Source organism: Corvus moneduloides, chromosome 11 (genome assembly GCF_009650955.1).
Source record: "Corvus moneduloides isolate bCorMon1 chromosome 11, bCorMon1.pri, whole genome shotgun sequence".
In the NCBI taxonomy this organism is placed as follows: Eukaryota; Metazoa; Chordata; class Aves; order Passeriformes; family Corvidae; genus Corvus; species Corvus moneduloides.
Genome location: NC_045486.1, coordinates 4,080,899 through 4,097,733, shown reverse-complemented (window position 1 = coordinate 4,097,733; position 16,835 = coordinate 4,080,899). Strand labels below are relative to the sequence as shown.

Below are 16,835 nucleotides of genomic sequence, written 5' to 3'. Positions count from 1 at the left end.
ATTTAAACTGGAGATAAGACACTTGCACCATTTGCACTCTTTGGGACTAGGAATCCCCTGCTCCCTCACAAAAGGGATTTCATGCACACAGGGATGGGATGTGTCTCCACCATTTACTGCTCTGCCCACACAGCCCTTCTGTACCACTCCTGCTCCACCCCAAAGTCTCAACTTTCCTTTCTGGAAGTAATATTCCCCCCCACAACCTTTAAAACCCAAATTCCCCTTTCAGAGGTAAATTCACTTTAGAGATATAAGACTTTACAGAGAGAAGCTTCTTTAAAGATGTTACACCCTTAAATGAAAGCTAACATAACACAAATTTACTCTGGATACTAAAAATGCGTAATAAAAGTCTTAAAAGGAAAATATTGTTTTCATTTAAAAGCCCCAGTGGTGAAGCAAAATTTTTCAACTACTGTTATTGTCAGCCCAGTCCCATTTGTATTTATGAGAGCCTAGAAACTTTACAAGTCCTGTAGCTGCACTTCGTAGTGGAACATAAAATAGGCTATATTGTTTTGAAATTTATCAAAACATACAGAAAGTAAAGCAGCAGTCAACAATGATGGAATGAAATTCCTGATGTTGATAAGTTGTCCCCTCTCAGTGTTTAAAGCCCAGAACTGCAGTTAATTGTGGATAATTTTTCACAGTGTAAAGAATTAATTAATTAAGCAAAGGAAAAAGGCTTATATATGAAGGAGAGCCATTATTTCTATACAATTTGATAAACGTCTTTTGAGCACTCTGCTTTTCCAGGTTTTCCTGGCTGGAGCGTTTCTTGTCCTACCATACCCTCACATTTGCCAGCTTTGATAAAACAAACAAAAATCCCCACACCCAGTACTGGAATTGATTTTGTTTACTATAGAACACCTTATTTGTCATTAAAACTACAAAGACCACTAAGCAGAAGAGATTTGGTTTTGTACTTCTCACTAGAACAGCACCATGCTCTTGTTCTGAAGACAATTCCCTCCACCAAAATTACCCAGGGCTGAGCTGCGGGATCAGGATTTGGGATCCCCTGGCAGATTTGGTCATTCTCCCACACTTGGCATTTTTCATGTTTGCTGAACGAATTCCATTTTTAATTCCAAATGACGAGTTATGCAAATGTGACTCGAGTGCCTTTTGAATAGCAATGGTCTGAGCTTGCTCCTTTTGTCAGTTAATTTGCACTTAGTTCATGCATATCTTTAACCCAACTGGCATGGTAATGTGCCACATATGTACTAAATTAAGGATGATTGTGCCTGATTGCCCAATTATGATACCAAATGTGTCAAAGTAGTTGATAGCACATTCTGTGTGTTTTCTCTAAAAAGACTCCACACATTCAAAAATCTAAAAATAAAAGCTAACAGTTAATCATAATGGTTTGGCTTGAAATGTGGAAAACTGAAGAGATGATTGAAAATGCAAGGAATTGTACCACATATGAAAAGATTAAATTGTCCCATTGTTATATGCTCTATGTGCATCCTTTAAAAAAAAACCCCAAATTTGTTGGGAGTCTGACACGTTTCTCTCTGATGAACTACAGAGGATGAACCAGGTATTTTTCACTTCTTTGACAGAGTAGTGATTCCTAATCCCAAATTCTGGATTTCTCAGGTGGTTTGTATTTCGAATTCATCGCAAGTGTCCTGGGCATTGCAGCACCAGGACTGTTCCTGCAGCACTAGCTGCCACACCAGGCTTGGAACAACCTCCCTCACCACAGGGTTGGGAGAAGGCAACACAAGGCAGGCAGGCACCCACCAAGAGCTGGATTATCCAGGCAATTAGCCAGGATTGGTTTAGCAGAAAATGGTAAACACAGCTGAGGGAGGATGGATGAGGGAATTCATGAGCTCTGGGATCAGCACAACAGGAGTCAGTGGAATGAGTCCCTGACTTCATGTGAGATTTGACTGGAAATCATCAAAGCAGTTCGCATTTCCTCTCCAATCTTGCTCCTTGTGGTCCCGGACAAGTTAACCACACCAAAGAGAAACAACTCCTGGGGCAGAGCATTTGCTAAATAATCTGTGACTTTCACTGTGTTTTAAAGCATCCTATCAGTAGGACTTTTCTTCCAATTTTTCCAACCTCATAGTAATGAAAAGTTTGAGGCAAGGGAACCCAACCTGAAAAGCAAATTCCTCATAATCACTTCTTCTTTTTGTCAAGAGCAATTTCCTGTTGAACTGCAATTCCAACACAAACATGCGCAACATTATTTAACTTCTCTGCAAGGGCTGTGGATGCTCCATCCCAGAAAAGGCATTCCTCCCAATTCCAGTAGTGGCAATTCTTTTCCTGATTTGTGCAGTTGTCACGGTCCCCATCGCAAGAGCACTGAAGGTTTTACGGGACAGATTTCATGCTGGCTAAAGACTGAAATGGTTGTTTTCAAGCAGACTGTGTGAGCAAGGAAAGCAAGAGTGGAGGGAAGTGCAGGGTAGAAAGGACCCACACCATAATCCCATTAATTAAAGATGTGTTACACATAAGGGATCTATTCCCGAGTTTAAGAGAGCTTTTTTTTGATAATTTCAGTACCTCTTATTCGTTCAGCATGCCCTTGAGAATAATATTCTAAGCTTCCACACATTCAAAATGCCCACATTACACTTAGGATCTGCATGCTGTGGACTTCTATTAAAAAGAAGAAAGAATAAGATGGTGTGGAAATTTGAGGGGAACTCACACAGGACCTTTTCTCAAAAGCTGCAGTATGAAATGTGCTTATAACCTGAGCTCTGCAGCCTCCAGGTCAGAGATCATTGCTCCATAATACTTGAAACAACACTGCCTTCTCTGTTTTCAACACTTCGATTTTTGTTCCATCCAATTTATTTTTCTGGTTTTGTCTGTGCAAAGAACAATATTACAGTATTGAGTGTAAAAATCCTGTTGCACCTCTTTGGTTCATTCTCTGGCTCATCCCCTTGCTTTCCCCAGCTCCCTGCCACAGCTCAGCCTGTAGTATGAAATTGGTATGAAATCTGGGAAATAAATTTATGAGAGGAAAAAATGCAGCGATAACCAAGGCCGCCTGTTTTCATTTACATTTTCCTCTTTAGGTTGTTATTATTACTCCCTTTCGACCGAGCTGTGGGATCTATGTTTTAGCACAGGCACGATGCTGCTTTGTGAGACACCATTAACAGATATGGACAAAGGCCTTGGAAAGTTTTCTGGGAGCATAAACTCCAGAAAGAGCTGACTCTGCTGTAGCTGCACTCGCTGCCCCGCCGCGCTCGCTCCCCACAAATGCTCTCATGTGCTTGCGTGTCCTGGCAGGAACTGCAACAGCCAATTTTAAGTCACTGTCTGAAAATGTTTTCTTCTAGAAAATTAATTCCTGAGCATACAGAGCTGCACAGTAAATCTTGTTTGCAGAGCTGAACTTTTCCATTCACAACAATGGAAGAATTCTGTTTAATCTGTATCCTTGTCAGAGTTCAGCTGGCACCGAGTGTCCCGCAAGGAGCTGCAGGCTTAGGATTATCCTGCTGAAGCTGGCATTGTTTTAAAAAGTGCTCACCAGCAAATCAGAAATTTAAGGCGGTGTTCAGATAGTAATTTTATTGACTGATTATTTGTGGAAGCTGCCTGTGAGTGGTGATAAGAGAGCAGGGCACCCAGGGCAGCACGAGCGTGCACTGACAGTGCAGCCAGACGGGGAACACACCGAGGCCTTTCAGCCCACAGGCTCAGTCTGCTGGAAAAACGAGACCCATCACGCACCACCAGACCACAAGGAATGTTTCTTCTTTTATTCATTCACTCAGTTTTCAAGCCATCCTCGCCTCAGTTTGTGTCACTGGCAGGGAGAGTTCACCCTGCTCCTGCCAGAGTGTCCTTTCCTGCCATTCCTCTGTGCCTGATGGACTTTCTCTGTGCTGATGTGACTTTTCAGAGGCTGTGCTGTTAACACAGCTACCAAATTAATCTCCCTGAAATCCACCTAACCCCCTCCTGTGAGCAGAAAGTGCCTCAGCCAAAACACCACACTTACTCCAGGGTGAACAGGGAGCCCGCAGCAAACGGCAAATTTTGTTTGTACATCCACAAGATTTGCTAAAAAGTTTCATTGTTCTCGTGTGTAATCTGTGAAGAAATGCACGTCCTGGAAAAGCAGCCTGTAATTTGTAGCACATGAGTGTGCTTTGGGGAAAATCAATCACATGAACTAAGACGTGTTCTCAACTCCTAAACTAATGATCCTTCCTGTGAGCAGCATGAAACACCGGGCGAGTCCCAGATGGCATAAATCCTCCAGGTTTCAGCAAAGCTGTGACAGTTTATACTACCCCAACAGTACCCTAATTGTGCTGCAAACTTTTTAAGGTGGCGAGCAGTCAGCCTCTCAAAAGCCTCCTTCTTCCCAAGCAGTCCCAGAGCTAAACAAACAAATTTACCAGTTAGTGAGAGGAGAATGCCAGATTTAATTAATAATCTTTCAGGGCTGATGTGCTTAAAAATAAAAACTCTGAAAATCTAATTTTGTCTTAAGAAACGCCAAGCAGCTGCGTAGAGGCATTCAGGGCTGGGACCTGAACCAACTTCTGTTGAGAGAGGAAATTAGGACCATTTTGTTGCCCTGAGAAAAATGAAATCTATGAGAACAGTAATTCCTTTGCAGAAAAAATCAATAGTTTCAGCATGTTTTTAACGTGGCAATTTGCTACGGAACATCTTAACAATACCTCAGTAAATCACCAGCTGAAATCAGCTGCTGGCTTTAAATGTACAAGTACAGAACTGTACGTAGTCAAAGCAGAGGAAATCTCCCAGAATCATGACTTCCTCACTCCTAAAGTCACTGTGAAAGATCTGAAAACAGATACAGGTAAGAAGCTTTGGTTTACATAGAGAAGTTAAAAAACACCAAAATCCAAATCTTTAACCCTAATCCGGCAAGAACTTCTAGAACTTCTTTCCCTCTATGCCTCAGATTACCCATTTACAGAGTAAGGATATTATTAAACAGTGAGGGGAAGTTATTAAGCTGTTAATAGCCATAACATGATGTTCATAGTCCTATGTAAATATCACTATTCAACAGATTCTGTAAAACAAAATACAAGAAAAAGGCTATTTCTCTGTATTTGTTACACGCTGTTCTGATGACTGAGTAGCACAGACCATGCAACATTCATCTTGATTTTTGTCATTTAGCAGTAGCAACACAGACCTCACAGTGCCATTACTTATTTCAATGATATAAAAAGGGACAAAAATTTGCTTTTAAAGAAAATTCAAGTCAATTCTTAAACCTGATTAACTTTTCATTTAACCTCCTGAAAAATGTAGAACAGGAAATCCAAATTACGTAAGGAAAATACGTTTAAAAATTATCGCTGACACAATTCCGAGGTTATCTCTGTATCATACTGTCAGGGGATAGAATTTGCAAGCAAACAGCAGTAAAGCAAACCTTCTGCTATCAGCCCTGAGCAGTACCCTGGATGTGTCTGGATTTCACTCTACCTAATCCCTGCTCAGTAATTAGAAATGTTGTGGCAGTTCTGAAAACGAGAAGCGACGCTCTTATTTTATATGTGCTCCAAAACACATCCACCAGAAGATCTGCAGCAAAGAAACATTTTCCAAAAGGAAATCGAATGATTCATGTTTTACTTCATTGTGAATTCTCTGTGATGGATGCTGGAATTAATTAGGGAGATGTTATGCTCAGCAGCTTACAGTGGAATAAGAATTCTTTGTGAAAGAGTCTATATTCAAAATCATGCCGATGATACATAAAAACCTTAATATTGAAGGAACAAGTTAAAGAAGTTTTAGATAGCTAAATTCAGTCCTAGAGAAGTAAGTTGCCATCTTTCCTTACCAGTTTTTGTGCATTTGAAAGCAAATGTGACCTGCTAGGATGCTCTGCTCTGTGCCAAGTCCTCCAGCTGTGTCCTGCTAGTTACAGCTACATCTGTAAATCATTTTTGAGTCAGACTCCCAAATCAAAACTTTGACAGTGTGAAGGTTATAAAAAAACTTGCCTCTAGAAGGACGCCACCACTGGCCATTACCTAATTCTAATAATTACAGGTATTTCAGTTAGCTAAGAAAATTAGACATTAGGGTGATAAAGCCCACTTAGATGCCTTGATGCAGGAGGTGTCCCCTTTTTCCTTATCCAGAGTAAGGTTAGATACAGTGTGCTAAATATAAATTGCAGAGAACATAGGATGAAACAGCTGCTCTCAGGAGCTGGTGTCCACAACATCTGTATTTTGAGGGCTCTCGTCTAGAGCACTCGAGTCTAGTGCTGTGAACTGGATGCCTGTAGTGGCTGGGCTGCATGAAATGAATTAATTTATCTAAAAAAGAATTCAATTAGCACTCTTGGAGACTGCTCCACAATGGGAATCCAACCACATTAGCTGGGCATCACTCAAGGCTTGCTTCCACAGAACATTCCTGATCCAGAGTGAGTTGCTGATCTGGAGGCACCCAAAGCCAACACTTGGGAAACAATGTGCTCCATTTTCATCAGCATTTTGTGTATATTTAGAGGTGAGAAGAGTGAAGATGAGAATGAGTTTGTGGTCAGCACAACAAGAGCTGTCAACACGTCAGCCCCATGTCAACACATAGGCTCCCGCTACCCTTGGCGTGTTATTAATCCAACAAATCGCTCTAATGCCTTTATTCTGGGCTTTTCTCTTCTCTGAAAATGCAGCTTGAACTGTGCAAAAGGCTCTGCACTAACACTGCTGGCACAGGCATGGCTCTGCTCCGTGAGGGGACACAGCAGGAAAGCTCACCCAGCCTGTCCTCTCGTGTCCCTCTCAGCTCCTCTGGATGCAGAGTGGGACTTCGTTCCTCAGCCTGGACAAACACTAAGCTTGGGGAGCAGTAAGGAAGGAGCAAAAATAAGATCTCTTGCAAGAGAGCAGATGGTGCAGAGCCCATGGAGGTTGGCTGCCCTTGTCCCCTGTGCTGTGAGCCAGGGTCACTTCCACAACTGTGATAGCGCTTGTGCTCACGGAGCCTGAACCAGACCAGGACATTTCCTAACCTTGGGGTATTTGATCTCCCAGAGATTTTGGTTTTCATACGGTTGTTTGGTTTATGTGACTGTGCACTACTTCAGAAACGGATGTCAGCTTTCCAAGGAGGCTGCGGGGGAATTCAGGCTTATGGGAAACCTTTCAGTTCTAACGAAATCGCAGAGTTCTCACAAAACTGTCCAGACCTTTTCGCAATTATGTTACATCACACACAGAGTTTGAGCAACTCTGGATCATTTCACAGTTCAGCTTCTTATCTTTTTATAGTTCTGCTACTGTGGCTCCATTCTTTCCCATATGAAGAAATTTAATTAATATTTTATGCCCTTACTAAATTGTGAATACAATTTACCATAACAGTACAGAAAAAGGCAAATACACTTTGTCCCCTGCCAACAGAAAATCCCTAACAGCTGTTTATTGCTCATTTGCAAAACATAAGAGCAATGGAATTCCATTACTTAGAGAAACTGGCCGTTCCATGATACCCTTGGCAACAAACACCGCACTTATCTTTTTGAACAATAGACTCTCAAAGTGTCTCCAGCCTACAAAAATAAGACAGTGAGGAAGACTTTTTCTGAACTGCAAAATGCCAAACAATGGGAACTGACTCACCGTCAGCTGCATTTTGTTTCATGGAAATGAACCTTTTTCTTGCTCTCTCCCCTCCCCTCAAAAAGAAATTTGCTCGCTGCAAATTGAGAGCAAAGTTTCATGCAACCATCTCTTTCACAGGAAGAGCTTTTTATTGAGGTCAAGACTTTGGCCAAATGAGTAGAAATTCAGACTGCAATCTAAGTAATGTAAGAACTCACAAAAAACATTCATGGAGTGACTTAGGTTTATGATAAACCATGGAGAAATCACAGAGTGGAATTTTCCCTGACTGTTCAAAACTTCAATACCAAGAAAAATAACGTCGTGCTTTACAGCACAGATATTTCACATATGGTTTTAACTAAATAACTTCCAAGTTTCCAACAGCTTAAAAAAGAACTATCTATGGCATACCAGAGAGATGCGAGCTGCTCAGAAAGACAGGACATGCACATACCATCCATAATCTGGTTTCTATATTTAGGGAAGGACTATACCTAAAGCCCTGGAGGTCAGCACTGAATCAAGGCCAGCATATTTTCACAGACGTATCTTCTAGACCGTGTTTACCACGGTCCACTTCTCCCAAACCCGCAGCAAACATGCCATGTGAAGACCTGAGCTGCAGCTTGCACTATTAAAAGGCAGTTTGTTCACATACCTCAATAATCCTGTCGTGGATTTGCAGCCCTCCTTCCTTAGCAGCAGGCCCAGTGTCAACTATTTTCGATACAAAAATTCCTTCGCTCGATGACCCATCCTGATTGTCCTTCAAAGATGAAAAGGAAAACACATTATTGCCCCTCTCGTCTGCCTTCAGCTGAAGCTTGTCCATGTCACAACAATGCATGTAATTTGAGAGAAATATTCTTATTGATGTCTTAATATGGAATTACTTTGTGCTAATGAGAACACCTGATACTCCTGTTTTGAAAGACTAAGCAACCAGGGACGAACTTCCATTAGGTAAATTAGTTGCTTGATAATCATTTTCCTCTGACTTAGGCCAGCTCAGGAGTAATTGTCACTACAATTATTCTCAATGCAAAATCCAGTGAGACACAGCCTGTTTGCACATCAAACATAGGACAACGGTGCAATTTTTATTTTTAGTTGCACAGCTTTTCCTCTAGAGACTTAAAAATAAACCCATGAAAACAACTTACACCTAACAAGGTATTTTCATATTCCTGTGTATTGTGCTTCTACCAACGCAGAACAATGTCTCAGAAAGTTGAAAAACTCTAAAGAAAGTATAACTTTCAAGTGAATTCACTAAGGAATAAATCGTGATCAATGTCAGATTTCTGAGCAGCCAAGAAGTAGTTCTGAATACTTTCTAAATTACTAGGACAAGGTATAATCCAGTCCTTGATCTAATTAAAGTCATATGCAGCAGCGCCAGCCATCAAGCATCCAGAAAAAATACATTAGTGAGTGTGTGGTGCAGGAAACATCTGCTGAAATCACAGAATTCAAAAGTAGGCTGTTTAAGTTCCATCCCTTCACCTGCACAGAGGGCTGCTGCATCTCTGGTGGCAAGGAGAGTAAATTACTTTTTTTTTTAATGGAAGGGGCTAAAGTTGTGGCTCTCAACCCATGAACATCACAGGATTATGGTCTGAGAAAGAGACACCATGGGTTTGATCCTTTTGGGAGTGGCATTGCACCAGGATCAGTGGTGCTGGCTGTGATGATATGCAAGAATAAACAGGCAGTGAGAGAAAAGGCAGCGTAGTCAATAGACATCCATACCAATCTCAGTGGAAGAACTGCTCTGAAAGAATCCCAAGAGGACCAAATGCTTGCCAGCAACATTTTTCCTCGAGGTGTTGACCTACATACTGCTCCCAACTGCAAAGGGCAAACGTATTTTAACAATTAACATACCACGCATGGCCGGCCACCAATAATATTAAATCCAAGAGATCCAGAGTCCCGATGCAGGACCAGAGTCAGGGCTTTTGTTTCTTCACCCTACAAAGAACAGATAAACACTTTCAAAACATTGTGTGTGGGGGGGTAAAACAGAACAGGTAATACTTCTACCCAGCTTTTTTGTTGGGTTGGTTTCTCTTTTTTTTTTTTTTTTATCCCCTTGTAGTTTAGAGACAAATGTTTGGAATAACTTTGCAGGAGCAGAGTCAGCAGCTCCCAGTGGCTGCTCCAGCCACCCCACTGAGCTCCAGCAGCAGAACCACCCCTAAGATTTATGTGTCTTTTTTATTTAGATCTACAGTGAGACAATTAACAGCAACAGAAGAGGTCTATATGTAATGCTGGTTCCTGCAACTACTTGACCCAGTCATATGTGATGTGTTATGTAAAATACTCCACGCTCCCAGCAGTCAAACTCTTTGACTTTTCCAGTGCTTGGGGGTGACTGAATCTTAGGACTGGGTCCTTGCATTGCCTCTCTCTCCTGCTGGCTACGTGACATTGTTTTAAACAGTATCAAACACAGCGTTGTACAACAGAAATTCTCTGCAGAGTTTTAGAAAACAGCATTAAACAAAATTGCTACAAATTTTGCCACAGGCCCAGAACAGCAATTGCTATTCACAGCACCTGCTGTGCATAATTTTTTTTCTCTGGCATTTTAAGACTAGCAAAACAGAAATCTTCCATCACTGAAAATCATTATGTTAATCCCTAAAATATGAAATTCTGCAGTGAATGGTTGTCTGGACAAACAATGTACAACAAAGATACAGTGGAAGGACGTGTACTATTTGGGGGGCTGTGTGAACAGGCTCTGTTATCCTGGTCTCTTATCCCAGCTTGTTCCTAACTACAAACTCCTACAAAATGTCCTTTATGACACAGGGATGCTACTTAGGCCTATTAACTTTCATAAAGACAAAAGTAAGTGCAGGAACTGTTAAAGACCACTAAATGTTCACAATGTTCTCTCTTCAGTCTCAATCTAGTGGTTGTTATTTACAGCACAACAAACAACAGCAGAGCACTACAAAAAGCCCTCTGAATAACAATATTGTTTGTAGAGATCAGAATAGGATCAGTATGTTCTTCTAGAGATACAGACGAACTTTTCTACCTCCAAAACCATTTCCTTTGTTTTATCCAAAGGGTGAAAAAGTTACGAACACAAAAAAGTTTGAGGAAGTTATCTTACAAGTCTGGTTTTCATAACCAATTAATGACAAAAATTGCAACAGTTACATTGTAGTTCAGTGCAGATGGTTTTAGTTTGTGCATTTTTCTTCTAACATGTCAATTTGAAGTTGTCAATCAAATATTAATGTCTATTAAAGTCATAAAAAATGTCAAAGTAATCCTGGATTACTGAATTACTCCCACAGATTTGGGGATGATAAGGAAGCCCAATTCCCTGCGTGTGAGCTGGCAGAGCTCCCCTGACTGCACGCTCTGAGCTCCTTCACAGGGGAGCTGCACCAACAACTCCACCTGAAAATGTGCTTTACAACTTCTATGTCAGCTTCTGATCATTATCTTCCCTAATGATCGAATAATAAATAGACTTGGACCTGATACAGAGGAATATGAACAAACTCTGACCGATTTTATTTGAATCTGCCTGCACTTGGCAGCTGTGAGAACCAGGTACTCAGAGAAGGACTGAAAAATGAAGTAAAATCTATTTCCCTGCAAGTCTACAGACCCAGACCTCAGACAGGATTTCAAGGAACAAATTTCCAGTCCTGTGAGACCACTTTCAAGGACTGATGATTCTGGATTTGAAAGACAAGCACATGTTAGCACTACTGTTTCCTTCTATTATCCCTATTTAAGAAGGTAAATCAATTAGAACAATCAAAAAACAATTACAACATTGCTCTCAAGACACTTGCAGTAATTAGAGTTGCCTGTTTTCATTAAAGCCTCCTTATGTGGCTTTGATTTGACACTTTTCTACCTGGCTGAACAAGTGTTAAAGCAGGTGGGATTGAATCAGTCGGGTTGTGAAGGAAAAGAAACAACTAATGCAGCTCTCTGGAGGTACTTCTGAAAAAGTACTTCTGTCTACAGGGGTTTTAAAGACATTCCCAGCCCTTTCTGGGGGCTTTGTGTGGTGTCTCCATGTTCCCCATGGCAGCAGTCCCATCCCACCATCCGTGCGGAACTGCCCAGCCCGGGGGAGGCAGCAGCACCTCGCTGCAACACTTGGCCACTGCTGCACATCCACATCTCTGGTCTCAACAATTCCTTCAACAACCTTCTCTTCATAAGGAAGCCACAATGCAAATGATTTTTCCAGGGCTCTGCCCTTCTCTCCCCCTCCAGCGTCTCGCGTTCCAGCGGAGCAGTCACTGAACAGTGAGGTAACTGTGGAAATGCGGTGGCCAGGGGCCAGCCCTGCCCCGGCAGCTGCTCCAGCAGCAGACCTGATGGTTCCTGGCATGTTGTATTCCCACAGCTGAACAGAACTCTTAAACATAATTCTTGAAATTACTGCACTTCCCAGCTGAGTAATGTGCAGCTAATAGACTGCCTTTCCCTTTAGATAGTGGAAGACTAATTTCTTTGGTAGTGCTGTGGCTGAGAAGGTCTGTCTTCACCAGAGGAGGCACCTCAGCTCCTTGTTCCCTGGTGAAAGGGCTGCCAGGACCAGCCTGGCACATCCTGCTCGGGGGACAGGCTGAGAAAAACACATCTTCTTGTTTTAAAGGACTTCATCTGGCTCTTACAGAATTCAAACCTGTGTTACCACCACCACAGAGGTCCTGAATGTCAGATCATAACTGGTTCCTGCCTGGCTGACACATTTAAAGTCAGTCCCTGTCTCTGGTTGCCAGGAGAGCAGAAGGGTTTTCACCCTGGGCTGCAGCCAGCACTGTCAAAAGCTTCCGATTCCCTCTCCCCTTGTTCCTTCCCAAAGGACTTTGTCGGCTGTGTAAATAAGGGATTGACCAGATCAGCTTATCAAGAGGTGTGCACAGTGCTGTGTTTCACCAAGGATTAAGCCTTGTTTGAATTGTACAAGATTTTTTTCTTGATTGTTTAGACTTTGATATTTCAGGACTGACATGTCTGATTGAAGGAAATACAAATTTTGACTGAGACACACCACCTTCCCCACCACTCCCTCCTCAAGCTCATCCTCAATAGGCCTCTCCTCTTCCCAGCAAGGAATAAACAGTCATTCTCCGAATAAACCTTTGAACTGTACACAGTAAAATTAAAGTGTTCCCTCAGTGACAAAGAATGCACATGGATAGCACAACTGGGGCCACTTAAGACACGCCTACCTGCTTAAGGGCCTTACAAAATTGTGAGATGCTTACAAATGAATGTGTGTATAAAACAGGTATTTATTTATGTCTCCTTTCAATATAGTAATGGAGGTGTTATAGAACTCACCTCAGAAATGGTAGATGAAAGCACAGCAAAGCTGTGATTCATCCTGCATCACAAAATCTGTGCTAGGGTGAATTCTGACCTGGATCTCCAAAGCTGCCAAAAGACCACAAATTTGGGTCTTTAATGAATGGTCGAATGTCACCCAGTATCGTATTTCCCCTTTGACTAAGCATTTGAACACAGCTGTACGTGGGCATTTCTTCTGTTTTGACTACAGGATACATCATCTGATTTATTCTGGATTGGTTCTACATCTGCAGCAACACGCAGTCATCAGGCAGGAAAGTCAGAAAACCCTTTTTCTTCATCTACTGAGGAGCCAGAACATCCCACAGTAAGTTCTGCAATCACCACTTGTAAGCTGTGAACCCAGATTGTTGGTGCTCAGCCTACTTGTGTTTACATAGAGCAAACTATTACATCTAGGAATGTATGAAATATGAATAATGGTCGTAATTTAAATAATGACAGCAAATTGGTTATTTCACACTATCATACCTCTAATCCCTGTGTTCAGGGATCTAATCCTTAGGCAAATTTGTATGTCCTGCTGAGTGTTCCTGCACAGTCTGTGCTACTGTCTCTCAGAAAATAACCCCAGACTTGGAAGTCTGCCACAGCCCCAGACTGGGAAAGCATCCCCTGCACCAGGTGATTACCACGGGTCTTTTAGAAAACTCTCTGGGTCACAAAGATGCAAGTTTGCTGATTGTGCTTGTCTGGGAGCTGGGCAGCGGAGAGCTGTTAGTGTTGGCCAGCTGCCCAAAATGCTGTGAAAGACACGTAATTGACTGACCGCTGGCCCAGGGCTGTGGTGACATGACACCTTCCAGCTTTCTTCAGAGTGGTGGCTGCTCCAGAGAACTGCATAACAGCCTTTTGTAACGGGGCTGAGACCCAGCACAGCGGTCTGGGCCAGCTGTACCCATAAATCTGATAAAAAGCCTAGCTGGAAATGTGTGCCGTGAACATTTGCAGCGATGAAAGAGCAGCTCTCAGGACTGCAGCAGCTCCCTACACCGTACAGAGCTAAGTGATGCAAACCCAACATTACCAGCACTAGCCACGAAGAAGGGGTGGTGTGAAAATAAAAGAGATCAGAGATGAGGAGGCAGGGATTGGGCGAGGTGATTTCTGACAGCAGGACTGTGTGCAGGGCTCTCCTGTCATCAGCAATGGAGATGGAGCTGTGTGCCAGGCTGTGGGAGCAGGAAGCCTCCAGAGTGCCATGGCAAAGTGCTGCAGGAAAGTGGGGAGACAGAACTGTCCTGAATCTTGATATGACTGTGAACCCTCAATTTATTTTAATGGTATTACTAAGACTTTAACCAGTATTGCCTGCAGTTAGAACAGCACATTTAGTATTGAAATATTTTCTGGTTTGAGTTAGGAAAACATGGTGGGTTCTGCCCTGGATTGCTAAGAAGGTTAAAAAAAAAAAAAAAACCTCTAACATGAAGTTTTATTTCCTTTACACAGCTTTTAGAGCCTCAACATTACCAAAGGTGTGAATACAGATGTCTGACAGTTTTGAACAGTTTAATACTGCTGTGTCTGTGGTAGCACATTCCAGGTCACTGGGAGGACTCCGAATGTCTTCATTTAAAAGATAATTGGCTTCCAGGGCTTCCCTCGCTAGGGAGCCTCGTTCCAATTAAAACTTGTTGTAGCTCTGGCTTTTGATTCTGGTCATTTTATGAATGATCTAATTTTGAGGGGCTGAAATCAAGTTAATTTTTCCCTTTCTAAATTGAGCTTTTAAAGAACCCTGTGTGACTCTGGCAAAGAAATCACAAGTACACAGCATACGTCCTGTATTTGGATGTGGATGTTACAAAGATGATGGCTGCAGATTCTGAAATAGCTGCTGAGGTGTCTGAGTTGCGTAATATTTAATCTTAAAGGCTGCATTTTGTAGGAAGCCCTACTGTGGGATGCTAGGTGAGCTCAGGGTCTGGAAAGGATTGGGTCACAGCAGCTTCTTCCAATTCACCCGCTTTGTGTGACTCCTGGGAGTCAATTTCTGCTGGTTTAACACCATTTCCAGCCCTGGAAATTCCACTTTTAGAGTTTTCTTCGGGGAAGAAAACCAAGAGAAAACAGTAATACCGTGACCTTGTTACTTTTCCGTGCGAGTTACCTTATGGGGTCCAGCTAGCAATGACAGTCACAGTCGAAAACATGTACCTACAGAAAGCGGCACATTACGGCTATTAACCCCCAAAGCTCAGGTATTTGAAAGGATTTGGGGCCGGACGGGCTCTCCATGACAAGCCCCGCACACGGCGGGGCGGGGGGGCCCCTCTCCCGCAGGAACGCCCCGGGACCCGCGCACGGGACAAGGCGCATCCCGAGCGGCTGCGGGCAGCGTGGGGCGCGGCGGGGCCCGTCCTTACCTTGCCGGGGGAGGCTGCGCGGGCGCGGGCCAGCGCGTCCAGGCGGGCGCTGTACTGCGTGAAGCGCTTCTGGTAGCGCAGCGCCGTCACCTGCAGCTCCAGCTGCGCCGCCGCCAGTCGCGACAGCAGCGACTGCTCCCGCTTGCCGGCGCGCAGCGCCTCCTTCTTCAGCGCCTTCTCCAGCGCGGCCGCCCGCGCCTGCAGCGCGGCCCCGTGTGCGCGCAGCGCCCGCAGGCAGCCGTGGCCGCCGGCCCGGCGCTCGCCGTGGGTCAGCACCAGCCCGCAGCCCTGCTCGCACAGCCCCGCGGGCCGCGCCTCGCAGCGCTCCCGCATGTGCGCTTCCACATCGCGCAGGTTGAGCACCTGGCGGCAGCCGCGGTTGCGGCACTTGGCCGGAGAGAAGTCGCAGGTCTCGGCGTGCTCGCCCAGGTGCTGCAGCGGCACCACCGCCTCGCAGCCCCGCGCGTGGTTGTCGCACTTGATGTCCAGCTTGAGGATGAGGCTCTTGAGGGGCAGGACGTGGTTGAGCTCCTTGGTGGAGATGGGCTGGCAGTTGACGGGGCAGCTGCCCTGCTGCACCACCCAGGGCAGCACGCAGCCCGCGCAGAAGACGTGCCCGCACGGGGTGGTCAGCGGGTCCTCCAGCACCTTGTTGCACAGGTTACACTTGAAGTCGGGATCCACGTCCCCGCTGAAGCGATCCAGCTCGAACCCCATCCTCCTTCCGCTCCGCCGCGAACAACAGAAAAAAGAAAAAAAAAAAAAAAAAAGCAAGAAAAAAAAAGCCCAGAAAAAGTACCCGGACTGCGGAGATGGGCCGGGGGAGAGGCAGAGAACGGGAATAAATAAGTAGAAACCGCTCCTGCCGCCGCCCGAGAGGCAGCTGAGCCCCCGGCCCGGCCCGCGGCCGTGCCCCGTCCCCGCCGGTCCCGGAGCGCCCGGGAAGGAGCCGCGGCCGCGCCGCCGCCTGCGCACAGCGCCCGCCCCGCCCGGCACCGCCCCCGCCCGGCGCCGCCCACCGGGACCCCGGGGGTCCCCCGCGGCCGGGACAAGGGGGCTTTGTCTCGGGGAGGGGCTGGGCTCCGCGCTGGCCAGGTGACGCGGGGCCCGGGATGGCAGAGCTGTGCCCGGGGCAGCGCTGCGCCGGCAGCGCGGGGATACGAGCGGCGGGAGGGGAAGGGGCCGCGATGGGGAAGCGGTGGGAGAGGAGGGGAGGGGGAGCGCGGGGAGGGTCGCGGCGGGGTGTGACAGGGTGAGACCGGGAAGGAGCAGCTTCGGCCGCCGGCAGCGGTGACAGACGGGATGATTGCTCGGAGCGGGGCCGTGGGACACATCGGCTGGGCACAGGCAGAGCGCAGGGGCGGCCAGGCCAGCCTGGAGCTACCTGGTGTAGTGGAAGGTGTCCCTGTCCGTGGCAAAGGGTTTGGAACCAGATGGTCTTTAAGGTTCCTACCAACCGAAACCATGCTAT

At 45.1% G+C, this 16,835-nt stretch overlaps 1 protein-coding gene across 1 annotated transcript in view; it reads right to left on the bottom strand.

Moving 5' to 3' along the window:
- The window catches only part of PDZRN3 (PDZ domain containing ring finger 3), a 131,097-nt gene extending 114,806 nt beyond the window's left edge, over positions 1-16,291 (bottom strand). The window contains exons 1-3 of the mRNA XM_032120878.1: positions 15,365-16,291; positions 9,516-9,602; positions 8,287-8,394 (exon numbers count right to left, since the gene is read on the bottom strand). Coding sequence (XP_031976769.1) covers positions 8,287-8,394; positions 9,516-9,602; positions 15,365-16,081 — 912 coding nt within the window. The 5' untranslated portion in view covers positions 16,082-16,291. The remainder of the gene's footprint in view (positions 1-8,286; positions 8,395-9,515; positions 9,603-15,364) is intronic.
- Positions 16,292-16,835: the final 544 nt, after the last annotated feature.